Below are 22074 nucleotides of genomic sequence, written 5' to 3'. Positions count from 1 at the left end.
TTTTATATATAAAATATTACATATAATATATATAATTTCCAAAATAATTTTTCATCAGAAACAAAAAAAAAAATCAAAAAAAAGAATTTAGACATCAATGAAATGGTCTTTTGGGTGTTTGTACAAAATGAATATTTTTGTGCAAAGAGTCTTTTGGGGGTAAGTTGTCTAATTATCATTTCATTAAGTTTCGTGGGCTTCAATTTTTTATTTACTTTTACCTTTTGCAAGTAAAGGACTGTTCCCTTCAGTACAGCATAAAAGGTTTTCCATCCTCGTTTTCCTCTTGGAGCTAGAAAGGAAAAAAATAGAAAATTTTATTTGACAGAAATTAGCATTTTAGAAAGAGAAGCTAAATGATCAACATGGTGATTGTGTTTCAATGTTCCTGGTTTATTAGCTAACAAAACTAATGATAATGAGAACTAAAATTTTCTTGAGCCTTACTGTGTTAACAGGCAGTATTCTGAAAACGTTTTCCATGTATTATCTCATTTAATTGCCAGAACAATCTTGGGAGGCAGGTACGATTACTCTTGCCCTTTCACAAAACTGAAGCACAGAGAAGTAATCTGTCCGTGGCCGCGCAATGGGAAGAGGAGAAGCAGGACCTGACCCGGGCAGCATGGCGCCACAGCTCCACTCCAGCAGAGAGGACTCAGGCTGGGAGAGCAAAAGAGACAGCACCCTGGAAACACATATTCACCCAAGAGAACGTTTAAAAGGCTCATGTACCAGAGCCTTACGGCTTCATCCAAGTTTCTAGGAATCATAAGAAAAAAGTCCCAGGCTATAAGAGGACTGATTTTGGCATTTCTCCCACACCCTCACCAACTGGACTATAACTTTAATTATTATTACTCCTATGGCAAACTGTGATATCTCTGCTGCAGATTTTGCTGCACTGTAACCTAATTTTTTGCCTACATATCTCTTTCAGTAGACTGAATGACGTGCAAGCAGGAACCCTTCATCTTTAGAATTCACAGAACCTGGCACAGTGCAAGGCAGTGAGGCATCCTCATAAAAATTCTCCAAATGACTTTTCTTTCAGAAATCCTTACATTCCTTTTGTTTATATTCTCCTGGAGTATAAAGTAGAATTTCCTCTATTGACTTATATACACTTTTACAGAGTGTCCTAAAGCAAAAGCACAGACTAGCAAACAGTTTACTATTTATTCTTAATTTTAATAAATTAAAATTTGTAACTAGAAAATATTATTACTCGAATGCCATTTTTCTAAACATGTCTATCCAAATAGGTAGGGAGGACCATTTATTCTTATTCTTTTATCAACTATTTGGCTGCCTTTAGACTGTCTTTAACTTAGATATCTGATTAAATTAGGAAGTACATTATTCTTAAGAATTAAATCCTTTAAATCTCCTTTGACTGAAGACTCAAGAATCCTTAGGCTTAGAAACTGGGTAAAGACCCACCTACAGAACACAGGTGCTCCTGCCAACACAACACTGAGACGTCCACCTGGCAGAGTAGGACTCGGAACAGCCGCTCCGCAGGGTCCAGGGGAATAAAAAAGATCATCCCATCTGTTTCCACTACGTCAGGGTTAGAAGTGTGTACTCAAAAATAAATGATCAAAAAAAGTATACCATAATCTCCTTTATAAAGAAAAAAAAAGTGACTACTATAAACAGAACTATAGACAATTATAAATATGTATAAAATAAATATTGACTGTCTTGTTCAAGAGACGTCCAATTCTGGCTGGCGTGAGAACGGTGCACGCAGAGGTGGCCGTGCAGGAGCCGTCGCAGAGCGGGACCAGAGGCAGTATGGTGTGGTGGGGGCGCTGGACTGGAAAGCAGGCCAGCTGGTTTCTAGCCCTTGTCTTACACCTATCCTCTCACCCACCAATCCCTAACTGGGTCACTCCTGACCTGTCCCTCAACCTCTCAGGACTTCAGCTGCTTAATTTTAAAATGTGGATAATTCACATAACTTAAGGCAAAGCACTGGATAATGCTGGAAAAAAACTTAGAGAAAATCCTTGTGTTTCCTATAGGAGGAACACAGGTCCTGGATTTTAAAGGCTTTCCACAAAGCCCTAAAACTAGTTTAGTGGCATCTTAAGATTCCTTCAGTTCAAAGATCTACAATCTATTTTGCTACTTTTCGAGTAGAAATCTCCTGTGAATTCATGTACATGTTCACAAAAATCTTTAGCAGTTCTTTATCATTAGCACATTAAGCCTACTAGAAACAGATCCCAAATCTGTCTCCAGCTGCAATGTGAGCTGAACTCACCTATAGGTGACTAACCCTGTACTGCATTCTCTACTTTTCCACCCACACAGAAGTGTAAAACTTAATCTTGGTTGACCAAAACCAAGATTAAGACTTAAATGAAGCAACCAATTCTCCTAACAAGATAACTCAGAAGCGAGTACTCAACAATATATAACCAGAGTGCTATAAAAGCATTGCTCTAAATGATTTTATGTGTATTAACCTGTTTAACCCACACCACAGTGCTGGAAATAAGGTACTATTATTACCTCCATCTTACAGGTGGGACAGTGTGGCATTCAGGGAAGAGGGGACCACTGTCCACTCTCTAGAGGCAGGCTCAACTGTGCCGATTTAAAGCCACACACACAGTGCTGTTGTGGCTTTTGCACCCTTGGTGAGTGAAATGCACGGGCTAGACACCAATGATTGAGGAGCACTGTTCCTCATAATGGTGACTGTAGAATGAGTTAACACTGATTTCACAACACATCCATGATGAAGTATATGACTAGGGGAAGAGTTGTAACTGTAGTTACATAACGAACATAACCAGAGGAATGAGTGAGATTACCGACTGGAAACCCAGCGTGTCCTACTGAAAGGCTTTAACCACGAGGCTGGTAGGGAGTCGTAGGTAGGTGTATTTTAACAAATACCTGGGTATCTACTGTGAAAAGGTGTTGACTGAACTTGATCAAAAGATACCATTTTATCTTTTTACTTTTACTATGCTTTCATGGCTGTTTTTAATATGCATACACAAAGCTCAAAGACAATCCATCGCTTTCCTTCTTCTTGAAAGTACAGGGATCTTGGATTAGTTTAATTCTGATCATCTGCCTTCCATCTTGCATGACAATGGTGTCTATTACTTTAGTTTTCTCTAACACCACTGAAATAGACATCATTATTTTTCTATACACTGCCATTGTCTGTTAGATTTACCCTTGAGTTTACTATTACCTTCATTCGTTACTTCTTTCTGTACCTCAGATTGTTTTTTTTGGAGGCCATTTGCAACCACTTGAAATCTATACTTAAAGTTCCTTTAGTGAGGGTCTTTTGGTGGTAAATATTTTTCTATTTATATAAAAACGTCTTTATTTCATTAAAAATTCTAGGTTGACAATTGCTATTTCTTATGAAGATATTATTCACTATCTTTGGCTACCATCATTGTCGGGATGTCTGTCTTGAGCCTAAATGTTATGTCTAAGTATAGGTTTCTTTAAATTTACCCAGCTTGGTGTTCTTTGGGTTTCCTGTGTATCATTTTCAAAAGCTTGTAGTCATTATATCTTTGAATACAGTCTCTCCTCCATTGTCTCCACTACTGTAACCTCTGACACTCTAACTTCTCACTCCATTCCACCGGTGTCTTAATTGTTCCCTCACAGTCTCCATTTTCTTGTCCTTCTGTGCTTAGAGCTGTGTAATTTTATCTCCAGTACTCCTTGGGCACCAGACCCAGAGATGCGCCAGGGGTTGCTCCACTCCCTAGACTTGCACTCACGGTGTATTCCTGGCATCACAGGATTTCCCTTTCATTGCTACAGGCTCATCCGTTCAGTTAAAAGATGTTTAAAAATATTTTATCATTTTTAGATATTTTATAATGGAAGTTTCGGAATTTGTAGGCCATCATATTGCCAAAGATAGACTCTCTAGTTCTTTTTTCTTTCTTATTTTTTTTAAAGAATTTATTCATAAATTTTCTAATCTAGGAAAAATTCATTTGGAGCAGGATGCAGGAGATAAGGGCTGAGGACAGGACGAGAGAAATTAGAACAAGGAACACCAGTAAGGAGGCTATTACAATTGCCCACATGGAGGAAAAGGCCAAAATATGGATAGAAGTGCACAATAAATTAAGATAAGGAAACAGAAGGAAAGGGGAAGGCAGTAGTGTTAACTGAGCACCTACACTACAGAGCTCTGGGCACTGGGCTAGCATGATAAATGGACATTCTATTTGATCCACAAACTTCTTTTAGTTAGGTATTGCCTCTATTTCACATTAATGTCTCCATTATTAATTATATTTGCAGCTTTGAGAGGTAGAGTAAGCTCCTGAGGAGGCTACCTATCTAAGGATTTCAAAAATACCGCACAGGGCAATTCAGACATGGAAACATGTTCTAAGGGTACATAAAGGAGGGCAACTGTCCAGGTGACAATCCTTTGCAATGGTCAGACCTGCAACTCCAGTGAGGCGAACGTAGGAGGCAGGGAAAGAAGATGAGACAGGAGGGGAATGTAAGTCATGTTCTCTAATCTCACTGAACTCCAGGACCTTCAAAGGTATCCCAGCTCACAGCTACGGATCTCAGAACTGAAGCACGATCCCTGGGTGTGCCCTCTCAGATGCTACCAGCCCAACACTGCTGCAGAGTAATAATGCACAGCAGTCCTGATTACAGTAGTAGTCATAGCAGCAGCTAACACTTACTGAGCACATGCTGTTCCAAAACTTGATGTGTGTTACCTAAAGCCCAGAACTCTATGAGGGAACCACTAGCACAATCTCCACTTTACAGATGTGGAATCTGAGACCCCACCTAACCCACAGCACATGGTTCCCCGTAGCACTGGCCACTTGTACTCTGGTTTATGCAGGGAAAGACCAGTTAAACAGACTCAGGAAACAATGTCTTGCTTAACTGAGATATAAGGGTGATATTCAAATTATTTAAGAGCTGATTCAGCAGGGATCTTGACCTGTGAGGAAAAAACACTGCCCAATCAGGACTGAAGGGACATCCGTGATAAACAGTCTGTACAACTGAACCAGGACACACTCCTTGACTATCAGCCCTGGCTGGGGGGCTGATACCTGCTCACTGTAGGTTACAATAAGAAACAAAAAAAGTGAATAGGCCTCTGTGATCTTTATTGTACATTACACACACACACAACATACATTTCTGCAAAATAGAAATTAGTAGTTGTTCCAAAGATGGGTGATATTGGAACTATTACTAAATCTTCAATATTAAAAATCAGTTGTTATTAATATTCTCATCTTTATCATACATTTGAAGAATCTTTTTGGAAATATAAAATACCATGAACAATATTTTGCCTTCAGTTATTACCACTGATCTTTGTAAAATAGTTAAATGTATAACTGGGAATGAAACTGTCACCGACTAGGTGCCTTGAGAAACTTAAAGGTGGGTTTAGAAACAATTAACTGTTTTTCCAAGTTGTTTCTTTTCCTTTTGTATGTTAAGGAGATGTAACCACCAACCATCCTGAAACTGACCAAGCCTCACCACAAGAGCCATGCCCATGACCTTTGCCTTATTTTTAATGCAAAGATCTCTCCAGGAGGAGCTTAGGCCTCATTATGTGGAAGCATGTTCTCCAACTGAGCCTGTGCAAGGGAATACCCGCCTCTCCCTTTTGAATATTCATTCCTCAACCAAATAAAAGTTCCTGCTTCCCTTTGTTCGGGGATGTCATGATGTTGGAAATAGTTCCTCATGGCCTCCTATTTGCTGCAAATACACTTTACTTTGTGAGACAACTTCCACTGGTGTAGAGTCTTATTTAACTCACCAGGAGGCAAGCCCACTTGGTTCAGTAACAAAAGCACAGGCTGTCACCCTTCTTTCATAAAGAAAGAGGTATGAAATATTCCTGAGCAATAAAAGCTTCAGTAAAGAGTAATGATGGATATATGCCAGAAAATAAAGTTATTTTTTAATCTACCAAAAGGTATAAGCTTCATGCACAAGTTTATATTTGCATGCTATACTTTCCAACTTTAGTTTCTTCTGAACAGAACTGAGAATCGATGTGTTTAAGATCTTACTGTTCTCATTTTTCTACTTTATTCACAGGGCAGAGAAGTTTTTCCAACATCAAAATCCATCCTGTTTTTGACCACTCCTCACTCTGGGTTCCCTACTTTTTCCTTTTCTTCAAGTTTAATATCAGAAAGATTTAATATGCATAGAGAGACACAGTATGTGAATTTTTCTTTTAATATACTAACCTTCTTTCCTGTCTGCTGGCTTGAAAAACATTCTTCTGAAGGAAGTAAATTATATTAAAAATTTAAAAGTTAATACCTTAGAGACAGGCACCTCCACACCCTAAGGATTCCTGGTATAAGGGGGAACGTTTATCGATCCTGACTGACTCTATTCATAGAAGACTCGCCCTAAACTGTTCAGGGAAAATTGAGAACAAGAGAGTGCTCCAGAGGGATAAGTTTGGGAGGGTCGGGGTGGAGGGGGTCCAGATGGGGACGCGTGTGTGTAACCTGATAATTGCTTCGCGCCATAGCAATTCGCGCCATAAAATGTAACTGTTTAAATGTTTTAAATTAGCCAATCATGTAAGACCGCGCCAACCTTTTCCCTCTTTATGCTTCCGAATCCTATAAAAGAGCTTGCCCCTTAAGGTTCGGGGTCGACCCCTCTGTCTCCTGCGAGAGATACGTGTCGACCCGGAGCTCCGCTTAATAAAACCTCGTGCATTTGCATCAAGCTCGGTCTCCTGTGTCTGTGGGTCTGCGCCTTCCCGAGACTGGAGTTGGATTTCCTTTTTGGAATCCTACATTTTGGGGGCTCGTCCGGGATCTGCGCGGTCACCCCAGACTCCGAAGACCCCTTGGAGGTAAGCCTGAGTGACTGGGTGTGCGAGTGTGTGCGGCGCCGCGAAGCATTGCTTTGGTCTCGGTATCTGGGCAGCCGCCGCTTCGGGCCGAGAGGGCCCAGCGGCTGCAGTGGCAGACGTGCTGGGAACTGCAGGCTGCAACCCTGGGGGACGCCCCAAGGGACAAGGGGAGTCAGGAAAGCCTGACTACCCCCTTTCAGGTAGAAAAAGAAACGGCACTCTTTTTCCCAGGGAGGACACGAAAACCCCTCCCGTCTGAAACCGCCTTCGGTTGGCTTGTACAGACACCAACCGGGCAAAGTTGTTTTTGTCTTGCTGTGTTTTTGATGTTCATTGTTCTGTTTTTGTTCGTTACGTGGACCTCATTTGACGGGATGGAACAGACTATGACGACCCCCCTCTCTTTGACCTTAGACCACTGGACTGAAGTGAGAGCGAGAGCGCACGAATTGTCGGTAGAAATAAAAAAAGGGCGTTGGCAGACTTTTTGCACCTCTGAGTGGCCCTCCCTCAATGTGGGTTGGCCCCCTGAGGGGACGTTTAATCTAACTGTTATCCTCGCGGTGAGGGCTATTGTTTTCCAGGAGAGACCGGGGTCCCATCCTGACCAACGACCATATATTACAGTGTGGCAGGATCTGGTGCAGAACCCACTCCCGTGGGTTAAGCCATGGGTAAAAGCAGAAAAACTAAGCCCCCGAGTCCTGGCGCTGCAGGATGCGGAGACACGGCAAAAATCGAAATCAACTCGAACAGCGGAGTCGGAGACCCCTTCGGCCCCCCCCCCCCCCCCCCCCCGGGGTCTACCCTGAGATTGAGCCTCCTCCCGAATGGCCCCCTTTCTCGCCTCCCCCTTACCCCTCCCCCGCTCCAGGATCGCAATCAGGACGGAGGGCGACTGGCTCGGGTCCCTCCGCTGGAACCCGAAGCCGCCGCGGAGCCACTCCGGACGGGCCTGATACCACGGTGGCGCTCCCGCTAAGAGAGTATGGAGCTCCTGCGGGGCCCAACCAGCTGTCACCCCTCCAGTACTGGCCTTTCTCTTCCTCAGACCTGTATAACTGGAAAAATAACCATCCCCCCTTTTCAGAAAACCCCGCCGGATTAACCGCCCTGATAGAGTCCCTAATGTTTTCCCATCAGCCCACTTGGGATGACTGTCAACAGCTCTTACAGGCACTCTTCACCACGGAGGAGAGAGAAAGAATCACACAGGAAGCAAGAAAGAATATCCGAGGCACCAACGGGCAGCCGGCAACGATAGCTGAGGCGGAAGAAGGGTTTCCGCACAACCGACCCAACTGGGACTATAACACGGCTGAAGGTAGGGGGTCGCTGTCCGCTTACCGCCGGGCTCTAGTGGCGGGTCTCCGGGGAGCCGCAAGGCGGCCCACCAATTTGGCTAAGGTAAGAGAGATTCAGCAAGGACCCACTGAACCCCCCTCCGTTTTTCTAGAACGATTGATGGAGGCTTACCGCAGGTACACGCCCTTTGATCCGTCCTCGGAAGGGCAGAAGGCCTCTGTCATTATGGCCTTTATTGGACAGTCTGCCCCAGATATAAAGAGGAGATTACAAAGGCTAGAGGGGCTGCAAGACTACGACCTGCGGGACGTAATAAAGGAGGCTGAAAAGGTGTATCATAAAAGGGAGAGTGAAGAGGAAAAGCGAGAGAGAGAGAGAGAAGGGAGGCTGAGGAGAGGGAAGACAGGAGAGACGGGAGACGAGAAAAAAAACTAACTAAAATACTGGCCGCAGTGATAAAAGCGACAGGGCCAGATCACAGACAGTCAGGGAACCTGGGCAACGCCCCACGACCAGGCTCACGCAGACGGCAACCCTTGGACAAGGACCAATGTGCCTATTGTAAGGAGAGAGGACACTGGGCAAGGGAATGCCCCAAGAAAAGGGCCACACCCAAGGTGTTGTCTTTAGGAGAGGACGAAGAATAGCGGGGACGGGGCTCGGGCCCCCTCCCCGAGCCTAGGGTAACCCTAACTGTTGAGGGGACCCCTATGAGTTTTCTGATTGATACTGGGGCTGAATATTCAGTACTGAAGCAACCTTTGGGGAAATTAAAAACTAAAAAGACTCTGGTTGTTGGAGCCACTGGGCAGAAACAATACTCATGGACTACTTCCCGGACAGTGGACTTGGGGAAAGGAAGGGTGTCCCATTCCTTCCTAGTGATTCCTGAATGCCCGACCCCGTTGCTAGGTCGAGACCTTTTAACCAAACTGAAAGCTCAAATAGATTTTGCTCAACCTCGGCCTACAGTATCCTGGTCCGCACCTACCACCATGATATTGGCCCTGGAGCTAGAGGAAGAATATCGGCTCCATCAGCAGCCTAAGCCTAGAGCTCGGCTCAATACCGATAAGTGGTTGATCGAATTTCCAACGGCATGGGCTGAAACCGGGGGACTAGGGACGGCTACGAGAATTCCCCCAGTCGTGATAGATCTTAAGGCCGGAGCCCTCCCGATAAGGGTGCGTCAATACCCAATAAGCAAAGAGGCCAGAGAAGGAATCCGCCCCCATATCCAGAGGCTGCTCCAACAAGGAATCCTGGTTCCTTGCCAGTCTCCTTGGAACACCCCCCTCCTGCCTGTAAAAAAGCCTGGAACTAATGATTATAGGCCGGTCCAGGATTTGAGAGAAGTAAATAAGAGAGTGCAGGATTTACACCCTACCGTGCCAAACCCATATAACCTACTCAGCTCCCTCCCCCCATCACGAAAATGGTACACTGTCTTGGACCTGAAAGATGCATTCTTCTGTCTACGGCTTCACCCAAAAAGCCAATTACTTTTTGCCTTCGAGTGGCGCGACCCTGATATGGGGGATCGTTGGACAACTGACTTGGACGAGACTACCTCAAGGTTTTAAAAACTCCCCTACCCTGTTTGATGAAGCCCTCCACAGGGACTTGACTGATTATAGGGTTAAAAACCCTCAAGTGACTCTTTTACAGTATGTAGATGATCTGTTGGCGGCGGAAACCCCGGGAGACTGTGAAGAAGGGACCAAGCGCCTCCTGGCCGAGTTGGGTGAGTTGGGATACCGGGCGTCGAAAAAAAAGGCACAGTTGTGCCAGGAAAAAGTAGTCTACTTAGGCTACACATTAAAGGACGGCCAAAGGTGGTTAACCGACGCACGGAAAAAGACTGTGACCCAGATTCCGGCCCCAACCTCCGCTCGCCAGGTAAGGGAATTCCTGGGGACAGCCGGCTTCTGCCGATTGTGGATCCCTGGGTTTGCTACCCTGGCTGCTCCACTGTACCCATTGACTAAGGGAAGTGGGAACTTTGTCTGGACTCTAGAGCACCAGAAGGCTTTTGAGACTCTAAAACGGGCATTATTAGAGGCACCCGCGTTGGCCCTACCAGATTTGACCAAGCCCTTCACCTTGTATGTAGATGAAAGAAAGGGAATCGCCCGGGGAGTCCTAACTCAAGCCCTTGGGCCCTGGAAGCGCCCAGTCGCATATCTATCAAAAAAACTGGATCCGGTAGCCAGTGGATGGCCCTCCTGCTTAAGGGCAATCGCCGCCACTGCCCAGCTGGTAAAAGATGCAGATAAGTTAACTCTGGGCCAACAGATAACCGTAGTAGCCCCTCATGCCTTAGAAAGCATTATCAGACAGCCTCCAGATCGATGGATGACTAACGCCCGGATGACTCACTACCAAAGTCTGCTCCTAACTGAGAGAATTACCTTCGCCCCACCGGCCATCTTAAACCCGGCCACACTACTGCCCGAAGCAGATGATGAAATACCTGTTCACCAATGCGGCGACATCTTGGCATCAGAAACGGGGACCCGACCCGATCTGCCGGATGAGCCATGGGCTGGGGCCCCTAATTGGTACACCGACGGCAGCAGCTTTATGGCAGAAGGTAAGAGGATGGCTGGGGCTGCTGTGGTAGACGGGAAAAAGACTCTGTGGGCAAGCAGCTTGCCGGAAGGGACTTCTGCACAAAAGGCTGAGCTTATCGCCCTGACACAGGCGTTAAGGTTAGCTGAAAATAAGACTGTGAATATATACACGGACAGCAGGTATGCCTTTGCTACTGCCCATGTTCATGGGGCTATTTATAAACAAAGAGGGCTGCTTACCTCGGCCGGAAAAGATATCAAAAATAAAAAAGAGATTCTGGGCCTCCTAGAGGCTATACATTTGCCTAAAAAGGTGGCAATCATCCATTGCCCAGGTCATCAGAAAGGCACCGACCCCATAGCTCAAGGGAACCGCTTAGCAGATTTGGAAGCCAAGCGGGCGGCACTAGGACCTATGGTCCTGACTCTCCAGGGAGCTAAGGTCAACAAAACTGTCTCCGGTGGGGAACTAACTAAAGAAGAGAAAGTCCTTTCCGTTGCAGAAGGGCGAGAATATCTATCACATCTACACCGGCTAACCCACTTGAGCCCTCAGAAACTAATTAAAATTATTGAGGCCTCCCCGTACCAGGTACCAGATTTGAGAAAGGCGGCTGAGGAAATTTATAAGGATTGTAGAGCTTGCGCTCTCACAAATGCTGCAGTTACCAAATACCGCACTGGACATAGACTCCGGGGAGATAGGCCCGGAACCTTTTGGGAGATAGACTTTACTGAAATCAAACCGGCCCGGTATGGAAATAAATATCTTCTAGTATTTGTAGATACCTTCTCGGGATGGGTAGAGGCTTTCCCCACCCGAAAAGAGACTGCCTCTGTAGTAGCCAAGAAGATATTGGAAGAAATCCTCCCGAGATTCGGGATCCCAAAGGTAATTGGATCTGACAACGGTCCTGCATTCGTTGCCCAGGTAAGTCAGGGACTGGCCAGTCAACTGGGGATCAATTGGAAATTACATTGTGCTTATAGACCCCAGAGCTCAGGCCAGGTAGAAAGGATGAATAGAACAATTAAAGAGACCCTAACTAAATTGTCCATAGAGACCGGCGATAGTGACTGGACAGCCCTCCTGCCCTTTGCCCTGTTCCGCGTCCGGAATACCCCACAGGGACCCTTAAAACTTACACCCTTTGAAATCCTCTATGGAACCCCTCCCCCTTTGGCACAAATAGGGATACATGACCCTGACATTATACCTTCTATACCTTTGTCAGCCCGCTTGAAAGCACTCGAGGCCGTCAGGCGCGACATCTGGAACCAGCTAAAAGAGGCCTACCAGCCTGGTGATCTGCTCATCCCGCACCAATTCCAGGTTGGGGACTCTGTCCTTGTGAGACGACATCGGATGGGGTCATTAGAGCCACGTTGGAAGGGGCCCTACGTGGTGCTCCTCACTACGCCCACAGCAGTCAAGGTGGACGGTATAACCTCTTGGGTTCACGCCACACACGTAAAGAAGGCACCCCAGAATGCAGCAGATCTCTGGAAGGTGGAAAAGACTGATAACCCTCTTAAGCTGCGTTTGCGTCATGGGAACGGCGAGCAGGTCGTCCAATCCTAATCCCCACGCTCCTCAACTGCTCACGTGGCAAGTCGTCTCCCAGGTAGGAGATATAACCTGGTCAATCCAAAAAACTGCTTCCCCTTGGACATGGTGGCCAGACTTACACCCTGACCTTTGTAAACTGGCTATAGGAACCCCCGACTGGGATTTCATGGGTCGATGAAGGGGGGCAAAACAAGCCGGAGGATGCCACTCCCCCCATCGCAAGGGTAAACTAAAGGCATACCCCTTTTACGTGTGCCCCGGTCACCACAGACCTCGTTCAATTGACTCCTGGTGCGGGGGCAAAGAAGACTTCTACTGTAAAAACTGGGGATGTGAAACCAGTGGGACTACTTATTGGGAACCCTCCTCTTCTTGGGATTTAATCAGGGTTAGAGCAAATTATACCCACCAGATGAGTCGGGGCTCAGAATGCAATACCTGGTGCCACCCCTTAACCATTCAGTTCACAGGGAAGGGAAAAACAATTAAAACCTGGATCGGGAATGGTCATTCATGGGGAATAAGATTGTACAAAGAATGGTACGATGATGGCCTGACCTTCTCTATTAGATTAAAAATAGAACCCCCCGCCAGCAGACCAATAGGGCCAAACGGGATCCTAGCCGATCAGAGGTCCCCTCTGCCCCAAAAATCCCCCGCCAGCAGACCGATAGGGTTAAATAGCCCCAAACCCCCCCAGGTAAAATCCATAACCCTAAATGGGGCCGTAGATATGGTCACCAGATCTGCTCTGCGACCACCATCTACGCCACCTCCCGCAGTACCTACTGAGCAAAGATGGCACAGACTGTTTAACTTAGTATGGGGAGCTTACTACGCCTTGAATGATTCCAACCCTGAAATGACTGAATCATGCTGGCTATGCCTAGCGGTCAGCCCCCCTTATTATGAAGGAATTGCCACCATGGGGGTCTATAATAACACCCCAGACCACACGACTTGTCTTTGGGGCAAAGAAGGGCGGCTAACCCTAACGGATGTGTCGGGGACCGGTTCAGGAAAAATTCCCCCAGGCTACCAGGCTAGAAAGGGGATTAACTGCCTTGAGCAATGCTATAGATGAAGACCTCAGGACTTTAGAACAGTCCATCTCTAAATTAGAAGAGTCCCTCACCTCCCTGTCTGAAGTAGTGCTCCAGAATAGAAGAGGATTAGATCTGCTGTTTTTAAGAGAGGGAGGACTTTGTGCGGCCCTTAAAGAAGACTGCTGTTTCTATGCAGATCACACAGGGGTAGTCCGAGATTCAATGCAAAGATTAAAGAAAAGATTAGACATGAGGCAGCAAAGCAGGGAGGCGCAACAAAGCTGGTTTGAATCCTGGTTCACTAAGTCCCCCTGGATGACGACCTTACTATCCTCCCTAGCAGGACCCTTGCTGATTCTTTGTCTACTTTTGGTTTTCGGACCGTGTGTTTTCAATAGAATTACTGCTTTCATAAGAAAAAGAGTCAATGCAGTGCATGCTATGATGCTCCAACGCCATTACCAAGCTCTCCCACGCAATGAGCCACTGATAGTAGACACCGAAAACTAAGTTCTAAGATTAGAACTAGGGACAAAAGAAGAAGTGGGGAATGAAGGAAGTAAATTATATTAAAAATTTAAAAGTTAATACCTTAGAGACAGGCACCTCCACACCCTAAGGATTCCTGGTATAAGGGGGAACGTTTATCGATCCTGACTGACTCTATTCATAGAAGACTCGCCCTAAACTGTTCGGGGAAAATTGAGAACAAGAGAGTGCTCCAGAGGGATAAGTTTGGGAGGGTCGGGGTGGAGGGGGTCCAGATGGGGACGCGTGTGTGTAACCTGATAATTGCTTCGCGCCATAGCAATTCGCGCCATAAAATGTAACTGTTTAAATGTTTTAAATTAGCCAATCATGTAAGACCGCGCCAACCTTTTCCCTCTTTATGCTTCCGAATCCTATAAAAGAGCTTGCCCCTTAAGGTTCGGGGTCGACCCCTCTGTCTCCTGCGAGAGATACGTGTCGACCCGGAGCTCCGCTTAATAAAACCTCGTGCATTTGCATCAAGCTCGGTCTCCTCTGTCTGTGGGTCCGCGCCTTCCCGAGACTGGAGTTGGATTTCCTTTTTGGAATCCTACACTTCCATTGCCCCAGTAGAATGGCAAAAAACTCATTTTACCCCCCAAAGGGTAGAGAAGGTCAGTAAGCCATATTCACACTAATGAGAAAGAATTCTTAAGTCATGGCCTGAAGGCTAACAATGCAGGTCCTGTCAGGCTAGGAAACAAGGAAAATGTGAGGATGTGATAATTCTATGTAAAATACCTTCAATTTCTTTATGTTAACGGAGAAAGACATTTAAAATATACTGCAATACCAACGAGGACATTCCAAAATAAATCAAACACCTTGCTGAACCTGGAACCAAAGATGTGCTCAACAAAGCTCTTCTATACTAGTACAATTGGGACACATCTATATTAGATTTGAAAAGGGCACAAGACTTTTTTCTTTTGTGAGGAATACTAGCCCTGAGCTAACATCCGTCATCAATCCGCCTCTTTTTGCTGAGAAAGACTGGCCCTGGGCTAACATTCGTGCCCATCTTCCTCTACTTTATAGGGGACACAGCCACAGAATGGCTTGACAAGTGGTGTGTCAGTGTGCGCCCGGATCCGCACATGCGAACCCCAGGCCGCCACAGAAGAGCGCGCGTACTTAACTGCTGCGCCACTGGGCCAGCCCCCGCAGCACAAGACATTTTTTAAGCTGCTTTAATTTCCCCAGTGACAGTATCTGAAAACTGGGCATATTCTTAAAGTATCTCTCTTACAGGATGAGGAGAGATGCTACCTTGGTCGTGTCGGGGGAAGAGGGAGAATCTCCCTCTGCCCTTTTCTTTAAGGTTTTTATGGCTGGCCAAATAATCAACAAGACAGGTTAGCAGGAGAAAATAATACCAAGTTTAATAACATGTATACATGGGAGAAAGCAGGGACACTGCGTTTCTCAACACAATAGCAGAAATTCTCATCTTAAATACCATGTTCAGCCAATGACAAAGGAGGATGCTGGTGGTGGGGGGAGTCAGTTACAGGAGATTACCGCTAAAGCACAGTAAACAAGAGAAAGGTTATTATGCAGATTTAAGGCCTCACCTTTCACACTGATAAGCCTCTAGAAATGAGGCCATCCCCCTCTCTTCCCAAAACAGAGAGGGAGATACCTTTACAAGTGGAGATTTCCCTTATAAATGTAAATGTTTGTCTAGCAACTCCTTGCAGGGCCATCCAGAGAATGTGGCCAGAGAGACAGAACTTCTGATAAGATGGGCTTGTTGGTGCCTTTCCTATCGTAACATTTATCCTACATTATCTTTACAGCCATCATGATAGATCTGTTCCAGGAAGGAGTTACTATGTCAAATTCTTTAGGCAGTTAGTGGGGGAGGTCAAATGTCCCTAGAGAAAACCACCAAGGTAAAGAGATAGATTTCAGGGTGGCCAAATCTTGATCTCCCACAGTAGGAAGCAAGCTCTTAAGTCCTACATCACTGAGGCAGCTGAAGGCACAACTCAGGCAGAGGTTTGCTTTCTGTGATTGGTTTGCAAAGGATTTAGATAAATTCATAGATGAAAGCCCTACAAATCATTAAGTGAAATTAAGGGTAATCTTTGTATATTATCCCTAACTTTGTTTAATAAAATATCCTCAGGTACCACCATAAGAAGTGCTATTAAGTCTTAATTAGTAGAGTAATTCATATACTTTTAGATTACTGCTGGAAGCAATGGAATCCAAGCTGTGCACAACAGAAGTCACCTGTGGGAGATAGGTCACACAATATTAAGAAACTGATAGCATTAATTATCCCAAGGTTTATAACAGAGTGGTAGAAATAAAATAGTACAATTACTATCTTATATTTCTAAATCATTTATCTTTGAAACATTTAAGGTAATTTTTGAAAAATCAGTTAATCCTTATAATCTTGCTCTTTAAGACTGGGAGCTGTTACATGTAATCAACTTTATTTTATAAAAGGAAAAACTGGGGCAGCCTGAAAGGAACCATAAGTACAACCTATACCTATTGTTTTTCCTGGAAAAATATTTCCTTTTTGTATATGCTAGGAATAGGTTTATATTACTGATAGAGAACAGAACATGAAACAAAAGAGAGAAGTGGAAGAACATCTACCCACGATATCCCCTGGTGGGCTGATGTTCACTGTGGATATGGTTCTAGTCCTTTAAGAAGTCAAGTCTCTTATCCTAAATCAATTCTTTCTGGAATGGCAGAAAGTATCCTGGACTAGGAGCCAGGACACTTGGAGTTTATTCACACCCTGAGGTCCACTGTTTCTCTGATTTTGGACAAGTCGCCTAACATCTCTGGTTATAAATCTATAAAACGAATATGCTCCAACGTACCCTAATTACTTTACAATGCTGTTACAATGTTGTTACATAATATTATTAGGACACAGACCCTATCCCAAAGAGTTTTGCATACAGAGGCAGTCACTTGAACGATGAAACGTAATACAACATGATAAACTGTATAAACCAAATGGTAGCACAGCACTAATCTAAGAAAATCCCAATGCGCTTTCAAGTAGGTAAAGAGACAGGGAGGTCAGTAATTCTATAATCAGTAGGATTTAGAAGTCAGAGACGATTTTAAATAAGGATTTAGTTTTCAGCAGGCCTTTGGGGGGAACAAAAGGGTTTTCTTTTGACCTCCACCTTCTCTACAGTCTCTGCGGGCTAAGACAATGTAAGTCTCATAACATTGCTAATTACCACCGCTCTTTATCAAGATGACCTCTGGACAAAAGTCAGCATTGTTTTTTTATAGAGAGCACCTGGTTTGAAATGCCGGTTTCACCTGAGTGACCTTGGGCAAGTCACTTAGCTAATCATGCTTCACTTCCTTCCTCTGTAGAATAGAAATAAAACAGTACCCACTTCAAAGCGTTATTCTGAAAATTAGATGAGTCAATATGTGACTCCTTCAGAAGTGAATTTTTTTAACGATACCGTCTGCTAAAAGAAAGTGCATCCAATTTCCATGCTAAAACGCACTTACTTTTTTAATTTCATTCCTGTATTCAGAATTTTTTTCTTTGTTCAAGTCAATATTTTGAGAAGGAAAAAAACGCTGACATTATTGATGAATTTTTAACAGAAAGGGGGTACACTTTTCACCCTTAATTTAATTGGGGGGAAAGTGGTGTGTAACATTAACATGTTTATTGTTTCTCTCTTGTCCCAGGCCCTATCTTGGCACTGGAGATATTAAACATGAGTGCAAACAATAAAAGTAAATAATGGGAGAAGGGACAAAAAGCTGATGGAGAACTTTTTAGCCAAGCATAGTCATCCCTCGGTATCCATGGGGGATTGGTTCCAGGATCCCCTTTAACTCATCTCTTGATTACTTATAATACTTGATACAATGTAAATACTATGCAAATAGTTGTTATACTGTATTGTTTAGTGAATAACGACAAGAAAAAAAAGTCTGTACATGTTCAGTACAGACGCAACATCGTAGGCCTTTGGATCCGCAGTCAGCTGAACGGGCGGATGCAGAACCCATGGATACGGAGAGCCACGTGTAATATACCATAAAAATGTACAAACATAACTTATAAACAACTATCTTTCTCTACTCGTCTAGGAGACAGTTTCACTGGTAGCCATTACTGGAAGCACGGGAAGAATTTAACTGACTTGTGCTGAGGTTGGAAAAGAGGGCAGAACATAACATATCATCATAAACTAAGGGTTACAAGAAGAGTGTGCAGGCAGCAAGAAACACAAAAATGACTCAATATATAACTTTTTTCAGGAGACACAGAAATACTAGAGTCATACAAATTTTTTTAAAATTTGACAAATGAACTATATGGCCCATTCTCTCCAGCTGGAACGTTCCTTCCCCAAATATCATGACTTGCCCCTTCACTTCACCTAGGTTTCTGCTCAAATGTCCCCTCATCCGGGGTCTCCTCTAATCACTCTATGCAACAAAGCGCTTGCCCACTTCCTTCTCTCTCGCCTCACCTGGGCCTTACTTTTCTCTGGATCACATTACACAGTCTGAAATATCATATGTTTATTATTGAGCTCCCCCTATATTAGAATAGAACCTCCAATTCTATTGGAGGTTTGTTACTGTGTCCAGAGAACAGATTAAAAACTCCAAAAAAAAAAAGAAAAAAATTAGACGTCCTAAATAGGCATGTAGATGATATGACAACAAATATTAAAGAGAATTTTTTTTTAAAGTGTTTTCTCTATCATTTAGGTGAAACACATTAAACACTCAGGTTGCTTAAAGAGAAAAGAAGAGGTAGGATAAAATTTTGGTTATAGACTATTTCAACAAAATGACGCTGGATATGAAAATAAGACATCAGTAAAGATGCAGGCTCATAAGGAACAAATATAGCTTGACAAATTACTATGGGTTTTCAAGCATTAATTAAAGAACAAACATCTGTAGTAAGAGACTTCAAAATTCTAGGAAACGAATACCATCTCATAATTCTTTTTTTTCAATTGAGGTATAATTGACATATAACATTGTGTTATTTTCAGGTACACAACATAATGATTTGATATTTGTATATATTGTGAAATGATCAGCACAATAGGTCTAGTTAACATCTGTCACCATACATAGCTGCAAATTTTTTTTCCTTGTAATAAGAACTTTTAAGATCTACTCTCTTAGCAACTTTCAAATATGCAATACAGTATTATTAACTATAGTTACCATGCTCATAATTCTTATAAACTGAAGGAAGATGCTGGAGAACTTGCTGTTTTTAATAACCATGTTAAAAAGCTGGACATAGTAAAATGTTACTGAAGTTCAATAACTTCATTATATGGGACAGGTATGAACACTGAACTAAAATCAAGCACACTAATGGTTTTTCATAATTTCTTGAGCAATTTATAGAGCTCATTATAAAACTTATAGACAGCAACGTGCTAAAATAAAATGTAAGGTTAAATCATTACAGTCTGAGAAGTGCAGGTAACTGCTGAATCAGATAAGCAGGCTTATCAAGTGACACCAAACCAGGTTTCTTCAACTTCACAAGCACCTTATGACCCAGAACCTCAGAGTCAAAGACTCTGCTGAGCATGCGTTTCTACAAATAGAATTCAAATACGCTACTGTAATTGTAAAACAGCCCAAGGCCCACTGGCACCTTTAAAACGCCCTTGGGCAAAAGCTACTGCAGGTCAATAAAATAATTCCTAGCGGCAAGAAGGAGCAGCCTCTAGACAGAATCTGTTCTCCAGGGAACGTGAGGGCAGTCTGACTGCTTTTGCCTAAACTCAGGAGCTTCAGGGGAGACTTCCAGCTCCCCCTTCTGAAACGCGGTCCTGACCTTCACCACAAGGCCGCTCACGCATAGGCGCCAGGAAACAGCCCACTGCCATGGACTGCACCTGAAGTTATGCCACTGTATGTTTAACTCTTAGCTTTTCCAGTTCAGGTCAAACCCCTTCCATTTATTGACACATCCAGTGCTCGCAAGTGCTCCCCACCTTTCCATGAAAGGGCACCCAGGAGTGCATTCCCATGAGCATCGCAACAAGTCGCCTTTGTGCTTCTAAAACAACATGCAACATCGTTTGTCAACAATCCCAATCACCTCCTCCCCAATTTATTTACGGGAAGAACAGTACCACAACAGTCACTGAGCGAATTTTTGAGAGGGAAATATCTACCACCTGACTATAAGTCATTATTGTTCTTTTATTGGTAATCACACTATGATAAATGGTTCTTATACTTTTTTCCATTCGTCATTATTTTGCAAACATTTTTCTATATTTTTAGACATAATTATATTTCATTAGGACTCTAAAATATTTCATTGAATTAAAGTCATATTTTAAATAACAAATGTTTAACATAAATTATTAATTTTCCCTGATAATGTAAGTTATATTTGTCCAGTGTCAACAGCAAAAATAAAAAAATAAACAAAAAATAAAGGAAAATAACAGATAAAAAACACACATAGAAAACAATGTAAAATCACCAGTCTAACAATCATCAACATTTTGGTATATAACCTCCGAATCATTTTACTATGCACACATTTGCCACACAATTGGGATATTATACTTGTTTCTTTTAAACACTTCTACTTATATATCATATGTCATTTTAAAAATGACTGCAAAGAGAGGCCCGCACAGTGGCATAGTGGTTAAATTCGTGTGCTCGACTTCAGCAGCCCAGGGTTTACCCGTTTGGATCCCAGGTGCAGACCTATGCACCGCTTATCAAGCCATGCTGTGGCAGGTGTCCCACATTTAAAAAAATAGAAGAAGATGGGTACAGATGTTAGCTTAGGGCCAATCTTACTCAGCAAAAAAGAGGAGGATTGGCAAGAGATGTTAGCTCAGAGTGAATCTTCCTCACAAAAAAAAAAAAAAGATTGCAAGGAATAGACACTATGACTCTGCCATATTTTACTCAATAGATCTTTTATTGGCCATTAAGCTGTTTCCAAGATGATTATGATGATGATGATGATATTCTGTACCTAAAATAACAATCAGTTCTTTCTATGTGTCAGATACTGTGCCCAGAACAGGCATTAGCCTTATTTGATGTTCTCACCAGAAGGCTTCAGCATTCCTATTCCCTCACTGGAATACTCTTATCTATGATCTTTGTGTCCAAGGATTTTATGGCTTCCTTTTGTAACTCAGCTCTCAGCTGAACGACACCTCCTCAGGTATATCCTTTCCTCTGCTTATTCCCATCAAGAGTGAGTGTACTGGCACACAGCTGGTGTTCAAAAGCATTTTTAAAAATGAATCAATGGCCTATCTATTTTCAAAGCTGAAATTCTTAATTCTGTACTATCCAGTGGCAAATTTTTGTACATAAATTTCTATCATTGTAACTATTTCCTTTAGGAAACCAGTATGGTATTTTTAATTTCAAACTTTTATCAGATTACTGAAGAATTTGATATGCTGCATTAAATAATGGTAACAGACACATTAAGATTACCTTCTTCTTTCTCCTAAATGTTAACTGAACCGAAAATGTAAACAGAACGAGTCAACAGTACAAATAGAATACTTTCTAAATATCAGATGCAGTGAAAACTGTGCATTCCTCTTTCAGAAAGAAATATGTCAGAGGTTCTGAGCGTGGATTTGTTTGGTGCTAAAGACCGCAGTTTCTATTCCATGGGTTCTGGTCAAAAGTACTGCTGCTGAGGAGGATGGTGGGCGGCCTCTTTTAACCACCTTCACTCCACTGCAGGAAAAGGTGGATTTTAAATTAATGACATGAGCCATCAAAATGGAACTTAAAAACCTAAAACTTTTTCTTTTATTCTAAATGTAGAATTATGAAGAGGCATTCCCCATCGAAAACAGATAAAATGCCACCAAAACTTCACTGTCACGTGGCAAACTACTCCTTGAGAACCCCAATGGTGCCCTCTTGTGTGGCTTTTCGGCCTTGTATCCACAGCTCACACGGCTTCATTAGACAGCCTGCGGACACAGAACAGCAAAGCGGAAAGGAGGGGGGAACCTCGGCCTCCTTTTAAAATAATTGCTTTGCTTTGCCTCCACTTCAAGAGTCTTTTTCTAACAGAAGGAGACAACTGTCTTCTGGGGAAAAAAGCTATTCCACTTTTATTATCTCTTAATAATGTTCCCAATGTTATACAATAGCAAAGAATTCTGCCTG

The 22074-nt window shown here is 43.3% G+C and overlaps 1 protein-coding gene across 6 annotated transcripts in view; it reads right to left on the bottom strand.

Moving 5' to 3' along the window:
- The window catches only part of PSD3 (pleckstrin and Sec7 domain containing 3), a 535293-nt gene that overhangs the window by 63103 nt on the left and 450116 nt on the right, over nt 1-22074 (bottom strand). For all 6 annotated transcript variants that reach the window (XM_058525349.1, XM_058525350.1, XM_058525352.1 and 3 more), the window contains one exon: nt 222-292. In XM_058525349.1, coding sequence (XP_058381332.1) covers nt 222-292 — 71 coding nt within the window. The remainder of the gene's footprint in view (nt 1-221; nt 293-22074) is intronic.

This window comes from Diceros bicornis, chromosome 29, assembly GCF_020826845.1.
Source record: "Diceros bicornis minor isolate mBicDic1 chromosome 29, mDicBic1.mat.cur, whole genome shotgun sequence".
In the NCBI taxonomy this organism is placed as follows: Eukaryota; Metazoa; Chordata; class Mammalia; order Perissodactyla; family Rhinocerotidae; genus Diceros; species Diceros bicornis.
Note: the sequence above shows the minus strand (reverse complement) of the source record. Positions and strands in the feature narration are given on the sequence as shown.